The sequence below is a fragment of the Solanum dulcamara genome, chromosome 6 (assembly GCF_947179165.1).
Source record: "Solanum dulcamara chromosome 6, daSolDulc1.2, whole genome shotgun sequence".
Taxonomy (NCBI): Eukaryota; Viridiplantae; Streptophyta; class Magnoliopsida; order Solanales; family Solanaceae; genus Solanum; species Solanum dulcamara.
In genome coordinates this window covers 73,701,673-73,724,005 of record NC_077242.1, presented here as the reverse complement: position 1 = coordinate 73,724,005, position 22,333 = coordinate 73,701,673, and the positions used below count along the sequence as shown (strand labels likewise).

Below are 22,333 nucleotides of genomic sequence, written 5' to 3'. Positions count from 1 at the left end.
CAGTTTCGATTCTTTAACTCGATCTTAATACTGTTTTTTAAAAACATTCATATTCAAGAGTTTCGATTCTTCAATTATTCGATTAATAAAAAAATTATATACATAAAAAATCAATTATTTTTGTCATTCTTATAGTACACTTGTTTGATTCATGTGATTTGTTAATGGAAGTGACTTCCACCTAATCAAATCAAAATGACACTTAGACATAACCCAAAAGAAAGAAAAAAATTAATCTAATTTGCCATGATTAGGCCATTAGTGACTTTACTTGTACGAATGGAAACTTATTAGCTTGTGATTTTTGGTACTATAATCACTAATTTATTACTAGTTCTTTAAATTTGGTCATAATAGTCGTGTGATGATTACTTTAAATATATGTGATGTGCTTGACATTCGAACAATTCTTTCTTGTTAATAAATAAGAATTTTTTTTTCTTATTGTATTCGAGATGTTGAACTATTTTCTCCCAAGATAGAATGAATATATTTGTTATTGGAGTAGTGGTACATCAAACGCTAATAACTTCGTCGAACTTGAAGACAGATACGAACCACCCAAAGAATCGATTTTATTTCTATGATTTAATACAGAAGAAGTGCCAAAAATCGCTAAAATAAGGCTAGTCCGTTGAATTTATAGTCAACAAAAAATAGAGTAAACAAGTGTTGTGCCTTATTAGAAGAATCACAATATATTTAAAGTGATAAAATGTTGTTTAAATTGTATCCTTTTTTTGGGTGTCTTTTCGAGAATACGCCTTTTCATTTTTCATTTTCAGCCCAGAAATTTCAAGAAAATGATGTCTACGTAACTAACAAGACATAGAGGAAACTTAATTGAAAAAATCATTTTAGTTCATCGTGAAATGTACTAAATTATTCTTTAATTTGTGATCTTAAATATATCATATAATAAAATAATATTAAAAAAAAACTTTTTAAAACAAACTAAAAAAATAAAACAAATAAATTGAAACAAAGAAATTAACTACAGCTAAGTTATGATAGAAAGAAGTGATGTTTGGATTACATTGGTCGAATTAAATTATGACGCATCATACTTCCATTCATTAGAAATATGCAAAAGGACACTGTGGTGGAACATGATATCCCAACATACATATAAATTATAATAAAAAAAAGTTGTCCGATGCATTAAGTTAAGTTTTTAGATAGGGTTTGAGAAAAGTCTTGAATCATACAAGTTTATTATGTGTTAGTATTTCTATAAGAGATTGTCTTTATGATTTAAATCTCTAACTTCTTGATTATATAAAGATAACTTTATTGATTACGTTAAATTTTTTTTTCCAACAACATATACAGAGGCTGAATCGTCTTGAGTTTAGGAGTTCAGTTGAATTTTTTTCGACGAAAAATTATATTATTTATATATAGTTAAAATAATTTTTTATGTATATATAATAAATATCGAACCTCATTCAACTAATTTATGTGTCTAATCTTCAAAAATTGAACTCCATTAATAATTTTTTTTAACTCCATCACTGATTACATACATATAGTGAAATACCTAAAAAGAATTAAACGAAAGATACTTTGAGATAAAGCTAACTCAATTCAACAAAGCAAGTATAATTGCATGTTTTCACTCTTTTGTTTTTTGTTATATAGAGAAATTTATAAATAAATCAGAATCAATACTTTGCCTCTTTATTTTTATTTTTTTAACTCCTTTGTAGGATTTTTTATCTTTTTACTTTTTTTGATAATTTTAATTCATAACTTTAAATTTGAAAATTAAGAATGTTTATCATTTGAACAGTCTTTCATTATCAATATTTTACCTCTTATAAATGAATTAGAATCAATATTTTTGTACACTTGTAATTATTGAAACACTTCCTTAATGCTATTATTATAATTAATTATGCAATTACCTTTCTTTCTCATAAAAAAATATTTTCGCTATTAACCAAATATTATATTCCCTATATTTGTTAATTAAATAACAAAGACGTATTTTAAGTTAACACTTAAACTTCACATTGAATCAAAAACATAATATATGGATAGACATTAACTTGATTTGAACTGACAAGTAATATTTTAATTTTAAAAATGTCCATCTAAATATTATTTTGCTTTTTAGTTAAGGTCAAATTAAATATTTATTTATATATTACGCCTTAATTTATATCATCCCATATAAAAAGAAAAATTCCGCTTTATATATATCAACTGAAAGAAAGTATTTATACCATGAAGTTCAATATAAAATATTATACAACATTATATCTGATTTATCTTATATTTATATATAAACATCTTTTACATATTATCAAACACTTTCTTATACAAAGTTGACATATATAATATTATATAATATTTTATATTGAGATACTTTACTTAATATTTTATATTATATTGAGTCCATTATCTTAATTTGAGTTGATAGGTGATCAATAAAGCAATAACTTATGTCCAAAGTCTCAAAGTGGTGCAACCTTTTTTTTTAGACACGTTAGCTTTTTAGTTACAAAATCACTATTTTTTTTTCTTTCTTAAAGTTTCATCTTAGATGTAATACTTATCCTAAAATCTTTTCTCCAACCAACATCCCAAAAGAGAAATTTGGACACAAAAATCAAAATACCATGTTCATTATTTTGTCTCAATTTTTCCAAAATTTGTTAAAATCAGAACCATAAATCATAAATATAAAATGTCTGGTTTGTTTCTTGGAATTCTGTGTATTACAAAAAGGGGTTATCAGTTCAGATCATTTGATTCACTTGCCCCTTCCACTTCTTCCACGGTATGCTACGCAAAAATTTATGTCAACCTCCTTGGTCGAAGAATTACATATTATATTAGTTAATTTATTTTTTTATACATAGTAAACATTAAATTTTCTGCCTTTTTTATGTATATATTTTTTTATATTTTAAATTTCCTTAGTGAAAATTCTGATGGTATATAGTATGATGTACTTGTTCACGTGAATATCTATAAATATTTTATTATGAATCCAGCTATTATGATATATTAACGTATAGTTGTTGCAGAATCCATAGATATAGTGGTGGATGCAGAATATGAGTAAAGGGTTCCCGTGAACTAGTAATTTTTTTTTTAGATCTTGTATATTTAATAAGGAATTTGTTGCATATCTATAAATATTTGAAAGTGAACTTTGTTATTATGATATACTAGTAGCTATAGTCATTGTGGGAACCATAAACTTTAAAGATTGGATCCGCCTCTATGCACCCGCCGCATCCCAAAACCCTCAAACCTCTGCACATTTTTGGAGAATCTTGATGTGAATTGAGTGAAAAAAATGAACTTTTAAGTATAAGCTTGTGTTTAGCATTTGAAGGAGCAGATAGAGCAAAGAATTATAGGAAGCTATGGCTATAATGATGAAGATCTAGGTGAAAAAGCTAGGAAAGCCAAGCAGAGACTGGATCAGAGGCTAAGAAGGTAATTTTCAGCTTCTTCTGTAAATAATTGTCTTCATTTTTCTAGTTTTTTGATTCTAAAATCTAATTAGGAGAGCATATTTTTGCTTGTATTATAGAGAGTCTTGTGTATTACCCTTTTTTTTGTCTTAGTATCCGGAACTCGTCGGTCGAACTAATCCGAATTTGTTCCGCATAGGGTCTATTGAAGGGAAAGCGCTCTTTATTCAATGTTCATAAGTCTTAGCTTCTGTTTGGTACTAGATTTTGAGGGTTGAAACTTGAAAAATTGAGTTTTTGTAGTTGTGATTTTTGGAACTTGAAGCTGTGTTTAGACATGCATTTTACTCGAAAAAAAAATTGAAATATATGATTTCTTCCAAAAATTGGCACAAGTCTGATCAAATTTCATGGACAAATAGATATTTGAAGATCGATTTCAAAAGTTGATCCAAAATCTATGGTCAAATGCTAGAACATATTTTGCAGTACTCTAGAGATTTTTCTGTACTCTAATAAAAGAAAGTAGCTTATAACTTGTTTGAGATAAAATAAAACTGAGTTTTTAGCTAAACATATCCCTTGTGTTATAACCTTGGGTACCTTTTACCTCTAACTTTGTAAAACTTGAGTGGTTTTGGTTGGAGTAATGGAATGATACCAAAGAAAATATAAAACTAACCGCAAGTGACTTGCACGTAATAGGGGGATAACGAGCTCCGTCCATTTTAACTGTTCATAGGTATAGTTAACTTCAATTATATAAACTGAGCGTGACAGCTAATTCGATTGAGCTATACATAAGCTTGACATTTTTCTATGCATAATTGAGTCTCATCCATTCGAACTGAATTATGCATAACTGAGCTATTTTAGAGAATTTCTGTATTTTTATGATGTGTAGAATTACTTCACTCTCACTCATCAACTTTCTAAGTATTCGGAACTTCTGCCATTCTCCATGTGAAATAACTAGTTTGGTCTTCTAATTGATATAAAGATCCAAGTGGTGTTTCTAAGGAAAGTTGGCCTCTTGATGCCTGAGAATTGTAACTTCTGGCCTCTTGATTGAGCTTTCCTTAACTGAGCCCGACATATCTCTATACATAACTGAGTTTCGTCCATTCTAACTGAGTGATACATAATTGAACTTTTTAACCTCTGTAGTGAACAGAGATTGATGTGTACAATTACTTCAGTCTTACTCGTCAACTTTCCCATACACGGGCTGAGTATTCCAAACTTCTGTGGGATTGTCATCCTCCGTGGGAAATCACTGGTTTGGTCTTCTTGATATAAAGCCTGAAAGGTGTTTTTCTTTGGGAAAGTTAGACTCTTGATGCCTTAGAATTGTAACTTGTGGGATCGGCATAAGTATCTTGTTTTGAACTTTACCTTGGGGAGTTGTCATTTAACTAAATGAAATCCAATCGTTCCTATAAGTTTACTCACAGCAATCATTTAAGCAGATATTGATTTTTTCAATTACATACAAACGAACCAACCTAATGACGGAAGGTGGGATAAATGTGGGAAAATGAGGAATTTGGTGGAGTTTCATTTGTATCGAGTCTCTGGCTGCTGCCATTAAAAGGAACTACTTTCGGAACATGCTGCTTTTGTTAACCTACTTTGTATATATGCTGTGCTTAAGGAACATATATGAAGGATGCCTACGAACGGATACTTTATGAATGAATTCCTTTACATGATAAAAAAAGGGGGAAAAAAATCTAATTATTTTCACCTAAGTACAAATTCTGTGTTCTGCATTCTGGTAATTTGTTTCTCCTAGGCACAAGCCCACAGTAATGATATGATGTGAGTTTCAATGACGAAATGAGGTCTGAGGCGTAGTTGTTGTTGTAGTCACGAGTCCATAAATTTGATTGATCTTTCGTTCACTCACTATTTGCAGTTAGCTGCCGTTACTCTGCCTTGTCTGTTAGTTTTCTTCCCTTAATTGGACCAAATCTGCTCAATTTTTGCTAACTTGAAGGATAAAAGATGCTTAGGGTTATATATTGAAGACCTATTTTGACCTATTTGTCTAAACTTGCATGTCATGCTAATCATTAGAACATTCTTGACTGAAGTTTCAATCATTTTATCCTTGTTATCTATAAATCGAAATCGTGGATGTTCAAGCATTTATAATATTTTGTTGATTAAGGCTTCCATCGCTTATTGGATACTCACACAGGATGTTTACACCGAACCAATTTGTGAGATTAACCATGGTCAAGTAATAAATTCTATGTAAAAAGTATATGTCATGTATCTATTGATTCGGTATAGATCGGTGTGTGTAAGTTTTTCCATACCAACAACTAAGTAATTGTTAAAACATTTTATGTTAATGTGATCTCAGCTTTGTTGCTCGAACTCTTCAAACCGTCGGGTGTCTGTCGTATCCTCCAAAAAGTATTGCATTTTTGGAGGTTCTGATACGGGTTCCGCAGGATTTTGGAGAGTCCGAGCAACATAGAATCTCAGTGCACTTATACTTATTCATTGATGTTATTGAAAACAGGTCTAAAAGTAAAGAAGAAAGATTCAAGGATGTCGAAAACGAGCAAGTAGAATCAAATAATTTGCAGAAGAAAGAGATGGCTGGAATGAAGCAAAATGGGATAAAGACATTTAGCAGGGTAATAAAGCAATGGAAGGATATAGAAAATGATGAATGCACCATTTGTTTGGGCCAATTCAAGGTTGGTGATAACCTAATGCATTTGCAATGTGACCACAAATTCCATTCATGTTGTTTGGTTCCATTGTTGGAGAATTATGCTTATTGCCCTTGCTGCAGAATGGATATTGTCACTTGAAAAAAATGTATCGCGCATAGTTTGTATATATATGGGATATGAAATGAGCTTAAATGAAGAAGTCGGGATTCATATAGTTGACCCCAACTTATTTTGAAGTGGCGATTCATATAACTGATCCTAACTTGTTTGGAACTGAGGCATAGTTATTGTTGTTGTTTGCAAAGTTTGTATAGATCAAGTTTGAAATAAGAGGACTGTATCATTGGATCAAGTAGTCCTACCTTTTTTTGTGTTTGAAATAAGTCAGTGGTTGGTCCATTTGGTTGCTTGAGAAGTGTAAGATATTTAGGACTTTCATTAACATATTAGATTTAGAAATTATGTGATTTGAATTCCTTGTGTTATAGTTGTGCTTTTTCTGGTATTTTGGTAACTTGCAACTTCCTCTTCCTTTTTTTTTTATATTTAAAAATAAATAATTATGGTATTCGGGTGCACCGTTGTGTGCATTTAGATTAATTTTACGGGATATATGTTATATGTTACCTTTTACAAACATAGATATTGAATAAATCTGTTTATCAAAACTTAAATAGATGTGAAGAGATCACCTAATATTTTTGCGTACATATTCTCCAGTATCGTCAGAGGCAGGAATTTGCCCTGAGGGGGGGGGGGGGGGGAATTTTGTTACACCAGACTATAATCTATTTGAATGAACATAGTGGATATAATCCAATGGGAAGTGAGACTATATAAAAAAATTGATATATATATACCGAAATTTTCTTAGTTTTAAAAGAAAAATAGCACTTCTAATAATGTTAAGGGTTGGTAGGGTGTAAGAATAATGTTAAATAAAATGTATTAAATATTTGTATTAGTAATATTTTTATTAATTATATTTGTATTAGTTATGCTGAGATTATTTCTTATGAAATGTTTGATTTAGTGTATTAAAATAATATGCAATGCATAATTTCTATATAAAAAAAACTAATTGGTTATAAAAATACCCTCCACTAATATGATGAAAGGGATGTGAAAAAGGCTTTGAGGGACAATTTTTTTTTAACCATGCATATGCATGCATTAAAATTCATTGCATTACTAATACCATGAATTTTCATGCATTAGTTATACACACTTTAATATCAAATAGAGTATATAACTAATGCAAGAATTAGCTATACACAGGTTGAAAAAGTGTACCAAAAAAGGTAATACTAATACACATTAAAGATAATGCATGCATTATTTTTCTAATACACTCTACCAAAAGGGGAAGGGGAAAGAACAACAACCACAATATACCCAATGACATTTCATAAGTAGTGTTTGGGGAGGACAGTGCATGCAGAACTTATCACTACATCGTGGGGGTACAACAACAATAACATACTCAGTATAGTCTCACACAGTGGGTTTGAGGAGGGTAGAGTGTACATGACCTTACCTCTACCTCAGAGGTGACTGAGGTAAGGAGATTATTTACGAAAGGCTCTTGGCTCAAGTGCTTCAAATTCAAGTACAAAGAAGAAGAAAACATAGCAACCATTAACAGAAGCAGTGCAATGCATGTAAGAAAGGAACAAAAACAATAATAAAATAGTGTGATAATTGAAACACAATAAATAACGGATGATCGATGATAGATACCAAAATCAAGAACTACATGAATATGGCTAGTACAACAACAAACACTCCACTACCTACAAACCTTCTACCCAAAATACGCATCCTCCACACTCTATTAAATTAAATCTATTAGGTCAAAAAATCTAATTTTTCTTTTTAATCAAATAGTTAATTGTTAAAACGCCTCTAAATCTATCATATTTTCGCGAGAATAAATAAAATTTCTAATAAAGTTTTAATATGATTAAGATATCTATTCAATTTTTTAATATAAATATGACAATTCACCAATTCAATCTATTCAATGTTATTACCATCAACCTCCATTATTTACTGTCACCACCGCAACATCTATCACCATTCACAATTACCATTATTATCAATCAGTACAATCAATCTTCACAAGCACTAGGTATCATTTCTCACCATCACCATCAACCACCATTATCACAATAATCAGCTATCACTATTACTCACCATTATATATCGATCGTCGTCACTACCCTTAGAGATATCATTATCATCTATCACAACCATCAGCCGCCACAATCAATCGTTTCTACCCGCTATGATTATCACTAGCTACTACTTATAACATCACCATTAGCCTACATCATCGGCAATTGTCACCCACAACTATTATCATTGACCATTACTATCACCAACTGTCATATTACTTTTTAAAAATATTTTGTTGATATACCATTAAATCAATTTAGTACTATATTAAATTTTATAGTTATCGGGTTTCAAATAACAATATTTATTTTTACATTTAGCTATTGAAAAACAAACCAACTTAATTACTTAGTATTTTAGATCTTAATCATACAAATTTGCATTTAGATTATTTTTCAAGTATAAATCCTCAAATACGGAGTAAATTCTAACATAAGATTTAGATAATTAAATGTTGGAACATTAATTTGGAACTGGGAAATGACACGACGTCGTTTTCATGTGAGCCCAACGTTTTAAAACTCCCAACGGCTAGTTTTTTCACTGACCGTTTGGAAAAAACTCTTCAAACTTCAACAAAAGCCTTTCACCATCATCATCAAATCAAACATACAAGAAAAAAATTCACATTTAAATACAATAAAAACTCTCAAAAAATTCTCAAAGCAAAAAAAAAAAACTCAGAGAAAAGAAGAAAAGAGGCTTCTTTTTTGAATTTTCAAGAATGGTTTATTCATATACACCAACATACTATAGCTCACTCCATGATTCAATTACTTCTCTTTGCAAAACCATTCTTCCATTTCCTTTCAAGAAAAGGCGAATACCCGCGATTGTAGCTGCTGAGCAGAGGTTATCGAAGCAACAATCGGATAACATTAAATGGCAACAAGAATCTTTTCATCAAATTCTTAACTTGATGGGTCTTTGTAAAGAAGGGATCTTGGCTGAATCTGAAGTTTCTGCTTTCAGATCACATCTTCTTGATACGCTCATCGCGTCTCCTGCTGATTATGAACATTCTTCAATCTTAAGAGATAAATTGATCTTCTTACAGGTGATTTTCCCCCTTCTTTCATTTTTGTATCAATTCTTGAAATTTGTGTCATTTGGTGGATTGATTGTTGATAGCTCAGTTTAGTTGTAATTTCTAGTAATTTTCCAAATTGAACTGATTTTTCATCATTTGGGAGTTGGAGTTTTTCATTTGTTTTTTTCCCCCTGTTTGTAAGGCTTAACCTTTTTAGGAGTTTTAGTTTTTCTTAAGTTGTTTTTCCTATAAGAGCCGAGGGTCTATCGAAACAACCTATCTCTGAGTGAGTGAGTGGTAAGGTCTACATACACTTTACCTTCCACAAACCCCACTTTGTGTTGATATACTGGGTATGTTGTTGTTGTGTTTTTTGTGTAAGAACCGAGTGTCCGTCGAAAACAAGTTATATCTGAGTTGGGTTATATCTATGTTCTTGTTATTGTTTTATGGTTCTTCTTCTTGAAGGAGTTATTTTCAAGTACATTTTCTAAATTAAACTGAAATTTCAGCATTTGGGAGTTGGGGCTTTTTCTTTGTTCTTTTGATTGTTTTTGTTTTTACATGTTCTTGATTTTTCCTGTAAAGATTAAATTTTTATATGGTATTTCTTCTTGAAGGAGTTGTTGTATGCAAATTGTATATCAGAGGAAGAGTATCATTCATCAAAGAGGCCATTATTGCAAAGGTTAGCAGTTCAAGGAGCTGAGATTGAGGCAAAACATGTTATTGTTGGATCAAAGAAAGAAACCACAGATGATGAATGGTCTGTTATAGATTTGAAGGATGAAAAATCTTATCTTGGTAAAGAGAATTCGATTTCGAGCTCGAAAGGTAAGCAAAAGCAAACTTCTTCAGCTTTAAAGCAAATCAAAGGGTCTGCTTCAGTTTTTGGCTTTGCATCATCCAAGAAAGAAAGAGGCATACTTAATCCAGTTAGTGAAAATTGTTCCGAGAGAAATGAATTGGGAGTGTCAACAGAGAACCCTTTTTGGAACACTCATTTAAGGGAAAAAGATAGTCAAACTATGTCAATTCTGATGGTGGAGAGCTTGCCTAATGAACCTATGAAAGTGAAGAAGCAAAAGAAACCTTTTAAGGGACTGTTTGGCGTTGATGATCAACATCGCGGTGAGCCTGAATCTGAAGGAAAGTCGAAATCAGGAGGGAAGAAACAGTGGGGATTTGATGGATTCAAGAAGTGGAAGAAGAATGATTCTGAGGATGAAACAGCTCCACTATCACTTGATGAGAAATCGGATGGTGGAACTTACTTAGGACAGTTAGTTGCTGAACCTGTTGGAGAAGGTCCAGACACTAAGCAGATCAAAAGGAAGTTGCATCCTAATGGTGCCCCCTCTGATTTCTTTGTCGATAAGGTCTCTCATTCATACACATCCAGTTATGCTTTAGAACGTCTCTATGATCCTAATCTGAATTTGTTCTTGTTGCACATTTTCAGGTTTTAGGAGACCGTATCAAGAAAGAGCTATCCCGAATTCAAACAGAACTTGGTGCCAAAAACGCAAGTGTTGAGATAACGTAAGCTAAGAACATCTTCTTGTCCTTCAATTTCTGTTACTATCTGTTGTTTCTTGTACTTCTACTATCATACTATTCTGTTGGAGTACTGTTCTATTACTATTTGTTGTTGTTGGACCCCATTTTGTGGGACTATACGTGGTATGTTGTTGTTGTCGTACTCTTTCTTGTTGAATAGATTGAATTTACTAATTGTGGTATCATATCATCATACATCAGAGATGATCAAATTGAAGCAATTTCAACTAGGCTTCCAGTTGACAAGGCTGATCTAAAGAAGTTCTTCCCCAAGTAAGCACACTTGTACTTAAAACTTACCATTTCAAAAGTTGTGTAACATGTAGTTCTAATCCTATGATGCTTGGACTCAAAGAAAATGTTGTGCACTAGTTTTGAAGGATCCAACAGACACTTGTCGACATTTTTGAAGAGTCTGAGCAACATAGACAAAATAAGTTGTATCACTTCAGACTAATTATTTTTTCCTTGCTGAATTTTCAGAACATGGTGTGATCGATATGGAGACGTCGTTTTGGATGTTGTAAGAAAGGAATTCAAGAACCATGTTGGAGAAATGGGAGGAGGAAATTTAAAAGGTATTATAACCAAGGAGGAGAAGCAAAACTCAAAAAGATGGACAACATTTGATGAAGATGATTATGATGATGATGAAAATTGCCATCCAAATCTTTTTGCTCCTCAACAAGATCATCATCATACATTTCATTCTAAACAAACCAAAAGCTTCACTCCTTTGAAGAGTACTGTTAATAGTAGCATTGATAAGGGATTAAAATATAATCCTTTCTTTGATGTTTAAGAGAGTTTCATTTGGTGGACAGTGAAAAAAAAGAAAGCTGAGAGCTAATCAGCTTCTTTAGTTTGTGGACTATATATACTTATTTGTAGTTGGTAGAGCCATCTATGTTCTTTTATTGGCTCTACAAGAGATATATTATTCCATTTATCAACCTTTTAAAAATGTGTTTAACATTAAGGTGTAAAAATCATCTTTGGATGGTTAGACTTGTCTACCATTACAGTACCATTTTATGAGTAAATCATCCTTGTTCCAATTATATTAAATATTTTGAGAAAATAACAAAATGGTCCCTTATTTTAGATTCAGTGACAGAGATTCAAATATTTAACAAACTTTGGTTGTTAGATTCAGTGACAGAGATTCAAATATTTAACAAACTTTGGTTGTTAGATTCAGTGACAGAGATTCAAATGGATTTTCTTGGACCAAAAAATGTACTATGCAAATATGATAAATCCAACTGTTGACTCCTCTTAACATAAGAAAAAGATTGTATATATTGTGACCTATACAGATTTAACGGGAACTATAAAAGAAAATTTCCCTCACAAACTTAATAGAACATTAGAAAAAGCCAAAATAACGGAATTTGCACCTAAAAAAATAGTATCAAACATTAGAAATAGACCAAAAAATAACAAAAACCGTATAAACCATATGTTTTCCATCAAATCTTTCTTTTGTGCTCTTTTGTGCTAACTTTTTTGGCTAACTTAAAGAGCCAAAACTGCTCAAGAGTAAAAGAAGTTATTCTATTTCATTCCCTGATAGAGGTGGTGGTGGTGGTGGTGAGGTACACCTTTCGCCCTTCCCTAAAAGTACTACTTGGTGATCGATCACCCAAAATAATTTAGCGTTGCAAGGTGATCCTTGATTTCACGTGCCCCATGCTACCCGATCAAAGCGTAAGCTAATGATGCTCTTGGCTACTGGACTTTCACCATCTAGAGTGCAACATTCAGATTGGTTCATTGTGTTAAAGCTAACACTTCACTGAATATGTGCTAGTTCCCCGCCAACAACATACATGGTAACTTTGTTTACTAAAACTTAGACAGATAAGAAGAATTTTTTTTTTCTTTCTTTAACTCTACTAGGATATAAACCCTCATTCTTCACTTACATCATTGACCACTAGGACGCAAAACCTTGAACATTAATTAAACATGTTGAGCCTTATATTCAAATCCCATCATTCTTTTTAGAAAAATGTAAAAAAAAAATTGATTGCTAACATGACCTTAGCAAAGATTATATTATGTATATCATCTCAAGATGATCAAACAAAAAAAGCAATCAATTTTAATTGCAGGCAAGACAAGCCAGAACTTGGCTATGAAAGTCTCTACTATATAATATTATAGATATAGATTTGAAACTTCCCCTATTACAGATATATCTCTATCTATTAATGAGAATCCATATGAAAATTCACCTATTTCCTAAGGCCACCACCAAGTACAGTGGCAATTTTTCTCTCAATGAACATTAAAATGTGCATTCTTAACAACAGCAGCAACAACAACAACAAGGGTACATTGCGGAGCGAAAGCTGCCATATACATCTGTACAAGCTCTCCACAAAATTGCATGGGGGCAATGTCGGAAATGAAAAAAAGGAAGAGGGCCCTTATTATCTCACATTGTGTTGAGAATAAGGGAAAGGCAAAGGAAGAAAACTTGGGAACTGATCCTTCCATGTTCAACGTGCTCCGATAGGTGATATAACCCTTCCTAGCTCAAGATGCTTAGGGAAATAAACACCGTTAAGAGGAGGAGCCTTCAGTATCCCTTCAGAAGTCGTCGGATACTGCATAAATAGCAAAATTTCTTGTTTCATTACGACAAATTATGGAGCCAGGTTTTAGCGTGGCGTTCCTTTTCCCTCTTCCCCTCTCTTTCTCCCCACTATATACTAGATACCTCAAAGAGGAAGTGCTGCTGAGTTAGAAACTGAACCGTCAACGAAACCATTTCGGACATCTCCTCTGCAAAGTGGACATACACTGAAAAACAATATGTTAGTAAAGGACAAAGGTATCTCTTCCTTTAGAACCATTCTCTCCGCAGCGATGAGAAAACAAAACTAATGCACAGGAATGTAAATTAGGAGTTAGGAGCAGTTTCATGTTACCCGTGTATCTCTTTGAGCCATTTATCCACACATAATAAATGAAACTCATGGTGACAAGGTAGAACTCGTATTTTATCTCCTTCCTCGTACTCAGACAAGCATATGTGACACCTACAAATTATGAAACTTGAAACATGAAAGAGCGATATATTGTTTGTCATATAAAAGTACCGCATAACGACATCACATCAGTTTCGAGAAAAAGAGAACAAAAGCCCCATATACTGCTTTAAGTCATAACTTATTATCGCACAGATAAACTGGTTTTAACTTGTTTTCACATAATGCATTCCTTCCAACCATTTTAATTCACCTACTATTTTAATTAGTTCATCCATAGAAGTGTTTTTTTCTTCATGGATGTTTGTCCCAAAAAATTTGACCCCTTTCCTTAAAATAAATAGGAAATTCCTCTTAACAATTCAGGTATATAGATTTATACTAAGCTATTATTAATGTGATATCTTCTCAACCTTCTTCTCCAATTTGCTTTCTCATAGCAAACTATTATTTAAAACACTTTCTACCCCACTCAATGCATAACGAATCCAAACATTCATCTCTAAAAAGCCAAAAGGGTTTATGAAAAATGAACAAATAGTCCACCAGTAACAAAATGTTTTCTGTACAAAGCAACATTAATTCTCGTTCGTTTACTAGAACAATGCCACACACATCGTTTTTCATTTCTTTACATTACCCAACTCAAAAGCATCAAGGTGACACTGAAAAAACCATGATAAAGGAAGTGTCCATGATCAGAGAACTGAAGAAGTACTTCCTAATGGGCAAAGGACTATTTAAGACAAAGCCAAAACATTCCGGGGTCATTTTATACACTACTAAAAGAAATATTCCAGCATTACTAATATACCCTATTTAGTACTTTTCTTATACACTCTACTAAACGACCCCTCAAAATACAAATAGAAATACTAACGCCATCTTAACACTCGATCATCTTGCATATATAGGGAGAAAAAACACTCAAGAGCAAACAGTGAATCATTCTACTGATCCTTTCTCTTCATATGACAAAGGGGAAAATGCCCCTGGATAGAGTAGGAGACGGCTTTCATCCTATCTCTTCATTTCTCCTATGAAAACACAAAGGGATGGAGAAACTTACTGTGAAACATTGTTGCTAGTATCTACTTCCTCTGATTTTGAGTAACTCTTCACTGGGAATGAGTCCACAATTGACTCTGGAGCTGGAAGTGATAACACAGATAAGGACAATGACATAGGTTGCCGATGTATTTCATCCAGTACCTGCAATTTGTCATTAGTGTCAAACAGTGACGACTTCCAATAAAGAATGGAAAACCACATATAGAACCTGAGATTCTTTCAAAGAAAGAAAACTTAAATATATCTCTAAAACATGCAAATTAAGGATTTTTAACAGGTCTACATAACAAGCACTGAGTATTATGTATAGCAGTGTTGTCAAAGACGTGCTTAAGCCCTAAATCGAGGCTCAAAACATGTTGAACGCTTCCCCTCACTTAGTGTGCGCTTCAGTGTTGTCATCAAGTTTCTAATGCATACTTTTCCTTACCAATGAGCCTCTTCTGAAGAGGCGACACTAAACAATTGATATTTCACTTTACCATAATTTTTTTTCAATTTCTTTGTTCATTTATTTGTCATTCATGCTTATAATTATTAGTCTTGGACTAAACATATATATTTGTATTTTTTCTCCCTTTGTGCCTTTTTTAATTAAAGCACCAAAGGACCTTAGAGCTTTTTTCCACTTTTTGCTTTTGATAACACTAATGTATAGCAACAGCTTAAGCAAACTTAAGGCAAATAATATCTAACATACAATAACTTCCTCTATCCCACTTCAGTCCCCTCTACAGAGGAAGCTTTTAAAAACGCACAACATGGCTCAGGGAGCCAAAATTTTATAGAGATACAACTTAGAGCGTGTTTGGCTTAGCTTAAAAGTTAACCAACTTTTAAATAGTTTTCAGCCCTCAAGAGTGTTTGGATATTTTAAAAATAACTTAAAAAAAGTTAAAAGTTAAAAGTAGGGGCACCTACTTTTCATTTTTTAACTTAAAAGTTACTGAAGTTTGACTTTTTAAAAACTACTTTTCAAAAGCTACTTTTTTTAAGCTAAGCCAAACGGGCCATTACAGTCTTTTGGAGGGACCAATGGACCAAGACCTGAATGGCATGTATTATGCTATATATTTATCACTAAAGAGATCATTATTAGATAATTCAAACATGTTCTTTATGTTAATTGCTCTATATAAAGCTTGTACAACAATATAATACTTTCTTCGAACAATTATTTGACAAGATTCAAGCAAGATATATATTCAAACTCTACAACACTCAATACTCATCAACAAAGAAAGAAAAGACAAAAAACTTTGTAGCGCTCAATAATATCAACAACGGTAAAATTATTTGTTAGAAATAGCTGATTGTTGACACTTCTTACGATGCCGGCATTTACCAAAACCAGTGCTTTTAAAAGTGAACAACAACAACAACATACCCAGTGAAATCCCACAAGTGGGGTCTGGAGAGGGTAGGGTGTACGCAGACCTTACCAGTACCTCATGGAGGTAGAGAGGCTGTTTCCGAAAGACCCTCGGCTCAGTTTCAAGTTCGAGAGAAAAACAATATATATAGCATACAAAAAAAAACGAAAAGCAATGCAAATTTTACAAGACAAGAACAATAATGTTAGCAAAGTAATGCGATAATCAAAAGCAATAACAACACAACTATAAAGGCATGCCTAGACGTACGACCACCCCAAACCAACACACGGCAAGACACCATTCTATCCCTACTAGTCTTCTACCCTAATCCGCGACCTCCACTCCTTTCTATCTAAGGTCATGTCCTCGGTATATGGAGTAGCGCCATATCTTGTCTAATCACCTCTCTCCAATACTTTTTTGGTCTACCCCTAACAAAAAAGAAATAAGGTAAATGGGGCTTGAAGCGAGAACAAAACGCATGCTTCTTTGAAGTGAAATGCATAATTACGGGAGATTAGAAAAGATCAAACATCTATGACGGTGTGGCCCTCATGGTCAATGAAGTTGGGGGAGAATCATGAGGTGCACACTTTAGTATAATAAAAATTAAATTTTGCACCGAGGATGTGACCCTCATGGTCAATGAAGTGGGAGGAGAATCATGAGGTGCACACTTTAGTGCCTAATCAAGATAAAACTTATGGGGAATGAGGCGCACGCCTTAGTGCCTTGCCTACAATAAAGCACCGCCTAAGTGACGTAAAACCCATCACCTGAGCTTCTTTGAGCTTCAGGGCTTAAGCGTGCCTCAAATGAGTCATTGACAATACTGTTTAGAACAGTGTCTTCCCCATTCAGAGTTTCCTATCTCAAAGTTTCGGAGAAATTCTTCCCCGTAGTGGAACAATCAATTTTAGGACATCCCAAAAGATTTTTGTATGCGGCAGTAATAAGTTACAAAGCACTCGGACCACAAACTATGCGCAAACAATGGACTGCTTGAGCATTTAACGGACAAAACTGTTCCACGTATCAAATATCAGAGGCGGATCTAGGATTTGAATTTTATGGTTTCCTATTGCAACCTCAAGTTAATATATAATAGTAATTGGGTTCACAAATGCAAAAGCTAATGAGTCGCCGTAAACCCATAAACTATGATCTACATCTGCCACTGACACTGTTAAACATTGTGGAGAAGCCATAAAGAAACTAAAAAAGTTGCATCATGAAAAGTTACCTCAAACAATGCCTCAGCAAGCATAACTATTCGCGATATACTTGCACGACTGCCAGATTCCCGAGTCATTAAAATTGTCTCACATGAACATGGGCCATCTGTGTGAATCCCAGTTGGACAAGTGGCACTTCGATGATCACTAGCAATAAGACCACCAGGAAGTCTTTCCCACATCTGGGAAGAGATAATAACCAGAATTTATTGGAGCAGCAATCAAACTTCCCACTGAAGAAAAAATAAAATAAATCACATCACCTCAGATCTGGAATGCCGTCGCCGTTCATTCCGACTTCCATTTGATGGAAAATTTCCTCCAGGCCCCTCATGAAGGGGATTATCACTAAAGTCCAGCAGTAACCTGTCATGAGATGCTACATCGTCTGAATTATCATTTGGAAAATGGAAGTTACGGGGATCAGCACGCCTCCTAGGACTTCTCCTTGAAAAAGAATCCCAAAAAAGTCTCCTACTATTCCGTCTTGCTTCACGACTACTAATTTCAGCAGGAATGTTAGAGAAAATATTGGGAGAGGCATTCGCCATGTCAACATGAAGTGCACTTCCATCTCTTATACCCTCTTCCCTGTCTGACACCAGAAATTCAAGACCTGAAGATGGTGTATCCTGACGCATATCATCTCCCACCAAATGTGGCGTAACTGAAGAATCCGAAAGAACTGATACAGAATCAGAATTATTGAAGATAAGAATTTCATTTGTGTTGTTTACAACAAAATCTTCACTTGATGAAGACTCTCCATTTCCATGAGACAATGGACTGCTAGAATGAGAGTACCCGGCAAAAACTTGAGAGACATCTACATTCACTGTAGTGGCGACATTATTTACAACATCATCATCTGCCCTTTTGTTTAAAGAAAGTGGATAGCGAAATGATCGGTCATCCCGAGATGTACTAGCAGTTTCATTACGTGTACGTCCAGGATTATATTGAGTGTCTACTTCCATGTCTTTGGTTGAGTTTCCTCTTTGATTACCTCCCTGAACATTGATTGAAGCGTCTGCAGATATAGATTTTTCACCATTTACCAGATTGCTTGCAGACGAAGCTCCACGTTCAGCTTGGGAGAGAATAAAATCGGGTGAAGGGTCCTTCACAGAGTTTTGGAGCTTTCCAGTGTCAGCATGTTCTGCAGAAGCCACCATCATTTCAGCTGGATCATCTTCCATCTACAGAGTAACAAATATAAAATATGAATTGAATTTAAACACCTTAAGTACCTACTCTATGTCAAACGTCTTGTTGAAAATATTAGCACATAGCCTAAGAGACTTTGTAGCTTTAAACAAAATGAGAACTAAAAGACCATAAATATCAGCCCAGTGCTTGATAAAACTCTCCTTTCAAGATATACTAGAATGACACAATTAGTAAATAGCAAAAATCAACCTGAATTTGTAGGATATCTAGCATAGTACAGATAATACATGTGAAAACTAAACCAAGAAACACAACTATTTTACATAGGATCAAGAATTTTCCTGACGGCCTTAGAGAAAGACATTGAAATTTAAGTGAAATCACCCAAACATACCTATGAGAAACAGAGCCTCCCACTCACATAAGATAATTCAGCGCTGAAGACTCTACTCTCCCACAATCTAGATAACTGCAGCAGGAGATTCCTCGAAGGCTGTTAGATTGATTCTCATATTTGCTGACTACTGTTTGATATCCATACTATTGGTAGCAATGAAAGATACCCTAATTGAATTGGTCACATTAGTGTCAATTTCTTTACTAAACCCATTTCTTATTTGCTTTTAAAATGAGGTTAAGCACGGATGACAATGAGAAATACCAAGCACCGACGGAAGTGCACTATTGTATGGACTATAGCTAGGAATTCTGCTTTAGCAACCTAAGATCTAAGAGTAAAGAAGATCACTTTGTGAAACCGATCTGATCAACTTAACAAAATCTCTCTACAGCATTACATAAGTTTAATCATAGACCGCTGACGTAATAAAACCATGAAAGCATAAAAGTGGTAATGTCAACAGCACAATGCTATGTCAACATCAAACTCAGGTAAACAAAATTATGTTGTTCAGATAAATAAAACCATTTAATATCCTGGTTTCCGATGACTGCATCTAAACTTCATCAACGAAAACAAAATACACAACATCTCAACTATCCTCCTTAATAGCAAGCCAAAACAGAATATCAAGTAAACTTCACAATACCGATTCTCTGAATATTATCTCATTAGCCAAAACATCCAGCAAGAACCCAAAGGCATGGTCAATAAAGTGGATTGAGAACTATGAAGTCTTAGGTTCAAAACCAGAGATGGAAATCAAACACCAGGTGTTTTCTTTCCATTAGTCCCAGCTAAAAATGACGAGCAACCCGATACATGTATTGGTGGGAGGTAAGCAGGTACCCTGTGGACTTGGTCACCAAGATTATCAAAAAAGAAATTCTAGCGATTTCATTACCCATTTGCCATTTGTGCACGTTATCCTTAGGCAACACTAATCTTCCCTGACTCAATTGAATCTTCATAATACCAAAATCAACCATCAAAGGGCAATCAAAAAAAAATAATCAAACTCTGGGTATATCACCAAAATTCATAATAATCCCATTACAGCAAAAACCATAACATCAAAAAACAAATCTTGAAATTGCAATTGAAATTTATTTATTTTAAAAAAAAAAACAATCCATCATTACATTTCCAAACAAAACAACCAAAAGGGGTTTGTGTTTTTTACCTCAATAGCTGAACGACGAGAAGATGAAGAAGCACCACATATAAAAATGGATAAAAATGTTCTTTTTGTTCGATTTGAACGACTTGGGCGTGACCCCAAATGGCTACTCCCAGAACCCATTTGTAATTTTGAACCCACCAACTCCTTTTTCCTCTCTTCTTCCTCTTTGCTAGAGAGAGAAATGGAGGGTGGAAGGGGGAAAGAGTAATGGAGGTCTTTCTTCTCTTTTGTGGGTTGGAAAGTCACTCTCCCATTTTCAAGTTCTTCAAAATCAAGAATCCATTTTTTTACGTTTTTTAATTTTTTCCCCTCTTTTGATTTTTGTGAGGCATAAGACCAAATGGTTTTTTATTTTTTATTTTTTATTTTTTCTTGAGGAAAAATAATGTTTTTGTTTGTTTGATGATGACTTGTTACTATCAAATTTGATTTGTGGTTAGGACCTAATATTGAATGTGATGGTTGTAATTAATTCCTTTGTGGGAAAATGTTTTTAAGTGTATAAATCTTGTGTCCATAGACTTGATTGTATAGCTATGAGAATCCAGAATGTTATGCTAGGACCAAGTACTGTGTTGACTTTGATAGAATCTTGTAATTATTGTATTTTTTTAAAATTGTAAATTAACCATAATTTTTGAAATAAGATTACTAATAAGTTTAGAAGATATTACCATTTACCTCTTCTTCTTTTTTAACATTTACCAAACTTTATTACCTTAGTTAATGTTTGGCTATAGAGTTTGAGAGTAGATTTTGAAAGATTATTTTCAGATATTTATTTGATCATGATATTTGATCTTTGTATATTTTAAAATTTTCAAAAACTGACTTGAGACCATGTTTGGGGATTTTGAAATTTTCACTCACAAAACTTTTTAAAAGATCAAGTAAAATGTATGTCCTAAATGATCAAGTAAAATGTATGTCCAAACATACCTTCAATTTTCAAAAACTCAAATTTTCAAAATTCAACTATAAAATCTATGATCAAATGAGAGTGTATATTATTATATAAGCATCGGGAACAATAAGTCTCTAATTTAGGGACACTTAATCCGATGCTTTTGCACTTACTAGTTTTACTTATCGATTGTGCTAAATTGTTATCGAACCAATAAGAAATTGATTGATTCGGTTTGATTTAATGATTATCCATCAATATCAACCGATTAATTGGTTTATCAAACATAAAAATTGAAATCAAAGAAAGAGAAACTTTAAGTACTTCACCAATGACTTCTCATCCAATAACTTGAACCATAAGAAGTCTTCGTCATTACTAGTAGAGAATACAGTTGATAAGGTGAGCGGTGAATGGAGACAAATGTTTTGGGACAAAGGGACTTATAGTGAAATAGTATTAATAGTTTGGGGAGGGAAAAGCAATCAGTAAAATGGGTTGACGTTTTATCGATTTATCTAGTTATAAAAGTTAAGCAATTTACTTTCGAATTAATAATTTGTCATTTACAAAACTCTAAACCACTTTCAAATCGTTAATTTAATAATCCACTACTAATAAATCCAATAACATTTTTTTTATTTGAATTATCAATTATGATTCAACTTCGAACATCCTAATCACTATTACATAAAGCTAGGATAATATAATCGGAATAGGATGATTGCTTCACCTAGAACCCTAATCTACCTTTGCCTCTTTTTTTTCTTTTCATGTTGCTAATTGTATATCAAAATATACTAAGTTTATTCAACAAGCGACTTGATATAAAAAATTAAATTATATTATTGATGTATAGCAACAAATGTGAGATATTTAAATTACGGGTGTTCGTCCAACAAAATTTCAAAAGAAGATTATTTTTAAAAGCTATAGATGCTAGCTCAATACTTATTTAGTCGGACAAGAATGAAGCTTTAGAGTTGTCTCGTACTATTGAATATTAACATGTGCTATACACATATAAGCACATGGTGTTAATAATAGTTAGTTGGTAAATAATGTGTTAGTTAGTGGTGTTAGTATAATATGTGTGTGTGGTT

At 33.2% G+C, this 22,333-nt stretch overlaps 3 protein-coding genes across 4 annotated transcripts; 2 read left to right on the top strand and 1 right to left on the bottom strand.

Annotated features, from left to right (window-relative positions):
* Positions 1 to 2,526: 2,526 nt before the first annotated feature.
* LOC129891466 (probable E3 ubiquitin-protein ligase RHY1A) lies at positions 2,527 to 6,597 on the top strand. The gene is made up of 3 exons (XM_055966843.1): positions 2,527 to 2,785; positions 3,341 to 3,453; positions 5,965 to 6,597. Exons 1-3 carry the CDS (start codon positions 2,693 to 2,695, stop codon positions 6,260 to 6,262), a joined length of 504 nt encoding a protein of 167 aa, XP_055822818.1. The 5' UTR covers positions 2,527 to 2,692; the 3' UTR covers positions 6,263 to 6,597.
* Positions 6,598 to 8,853: 2,256 nt separating this feature from the next.
* On the top strand, positions 8,854 to 11,960 carry LOC129891465 (uncharacterized). Its single transcript, XM_055966842.1, has 5 exons — positions 8,854 to 9,359; positions 9,953 to 10,711; positions 10,795 to 10,874; positions 11,094 to 11,165; positions 11,376 to 11,960. The coding sequence occupies exons 1-5, from the start codon at positions 9,027 to 9,029 to the stop codon at positions 11,692 to 11,694; spliced, it is 1,563 nt and encodes a 520-aa protein (XP_055822817.1). The 5' UTR covers positions 8,854 to 9,026; the 3' UTR covers positions 11,695 to 11,960.
* Positions 11,961 to 13,026: 1,066 nt separating this feature from the next.
* On the bottom strand, positions 13,027 to 20,647 carry LOC129891464 (uncharacterized). 2 transcript variants are annotated; one of them, XM_055966841.1, is made up of 7 exons: positions 20,327 to 20,408; positions 19,138 to 19,307; positions 17,837 to 18,772; positions 17,582 to 17,755; positions 14,961 to 15,103; positions 13,832 to 13,942; positions 13,027 to 13,703 (listed from the first exon to the last, which is right to left on the bottom strand). In XM_055966841.1, the coding sequence occupies exons 3-7, from the start codon at positions 18,770 to 18,772 to the stop codon at positions 13,622 to 13,624; spliced, it is 1,446 nt and encodes a 481-aa protein (XP_055822816.1). In that variant the 5' UTR covers positions 19,138 to 19,307; positions 20,327 to 20,408; the 3' UTR covers positions 13,027 to 13,621. The 2 variants fall into 2 exon arrangements, with proteins under 2 accessions (XP_055822816.1, XP_055822815.1); XM_055966840.1 differs by lacking the exon at positions 19,138 to 19,307 and having other exon boundaries at positions 20,327 to 20,647.
* Between the last annotated feature and the right edge of the window lie 1,686 nt (positions 20,648 to 22,333).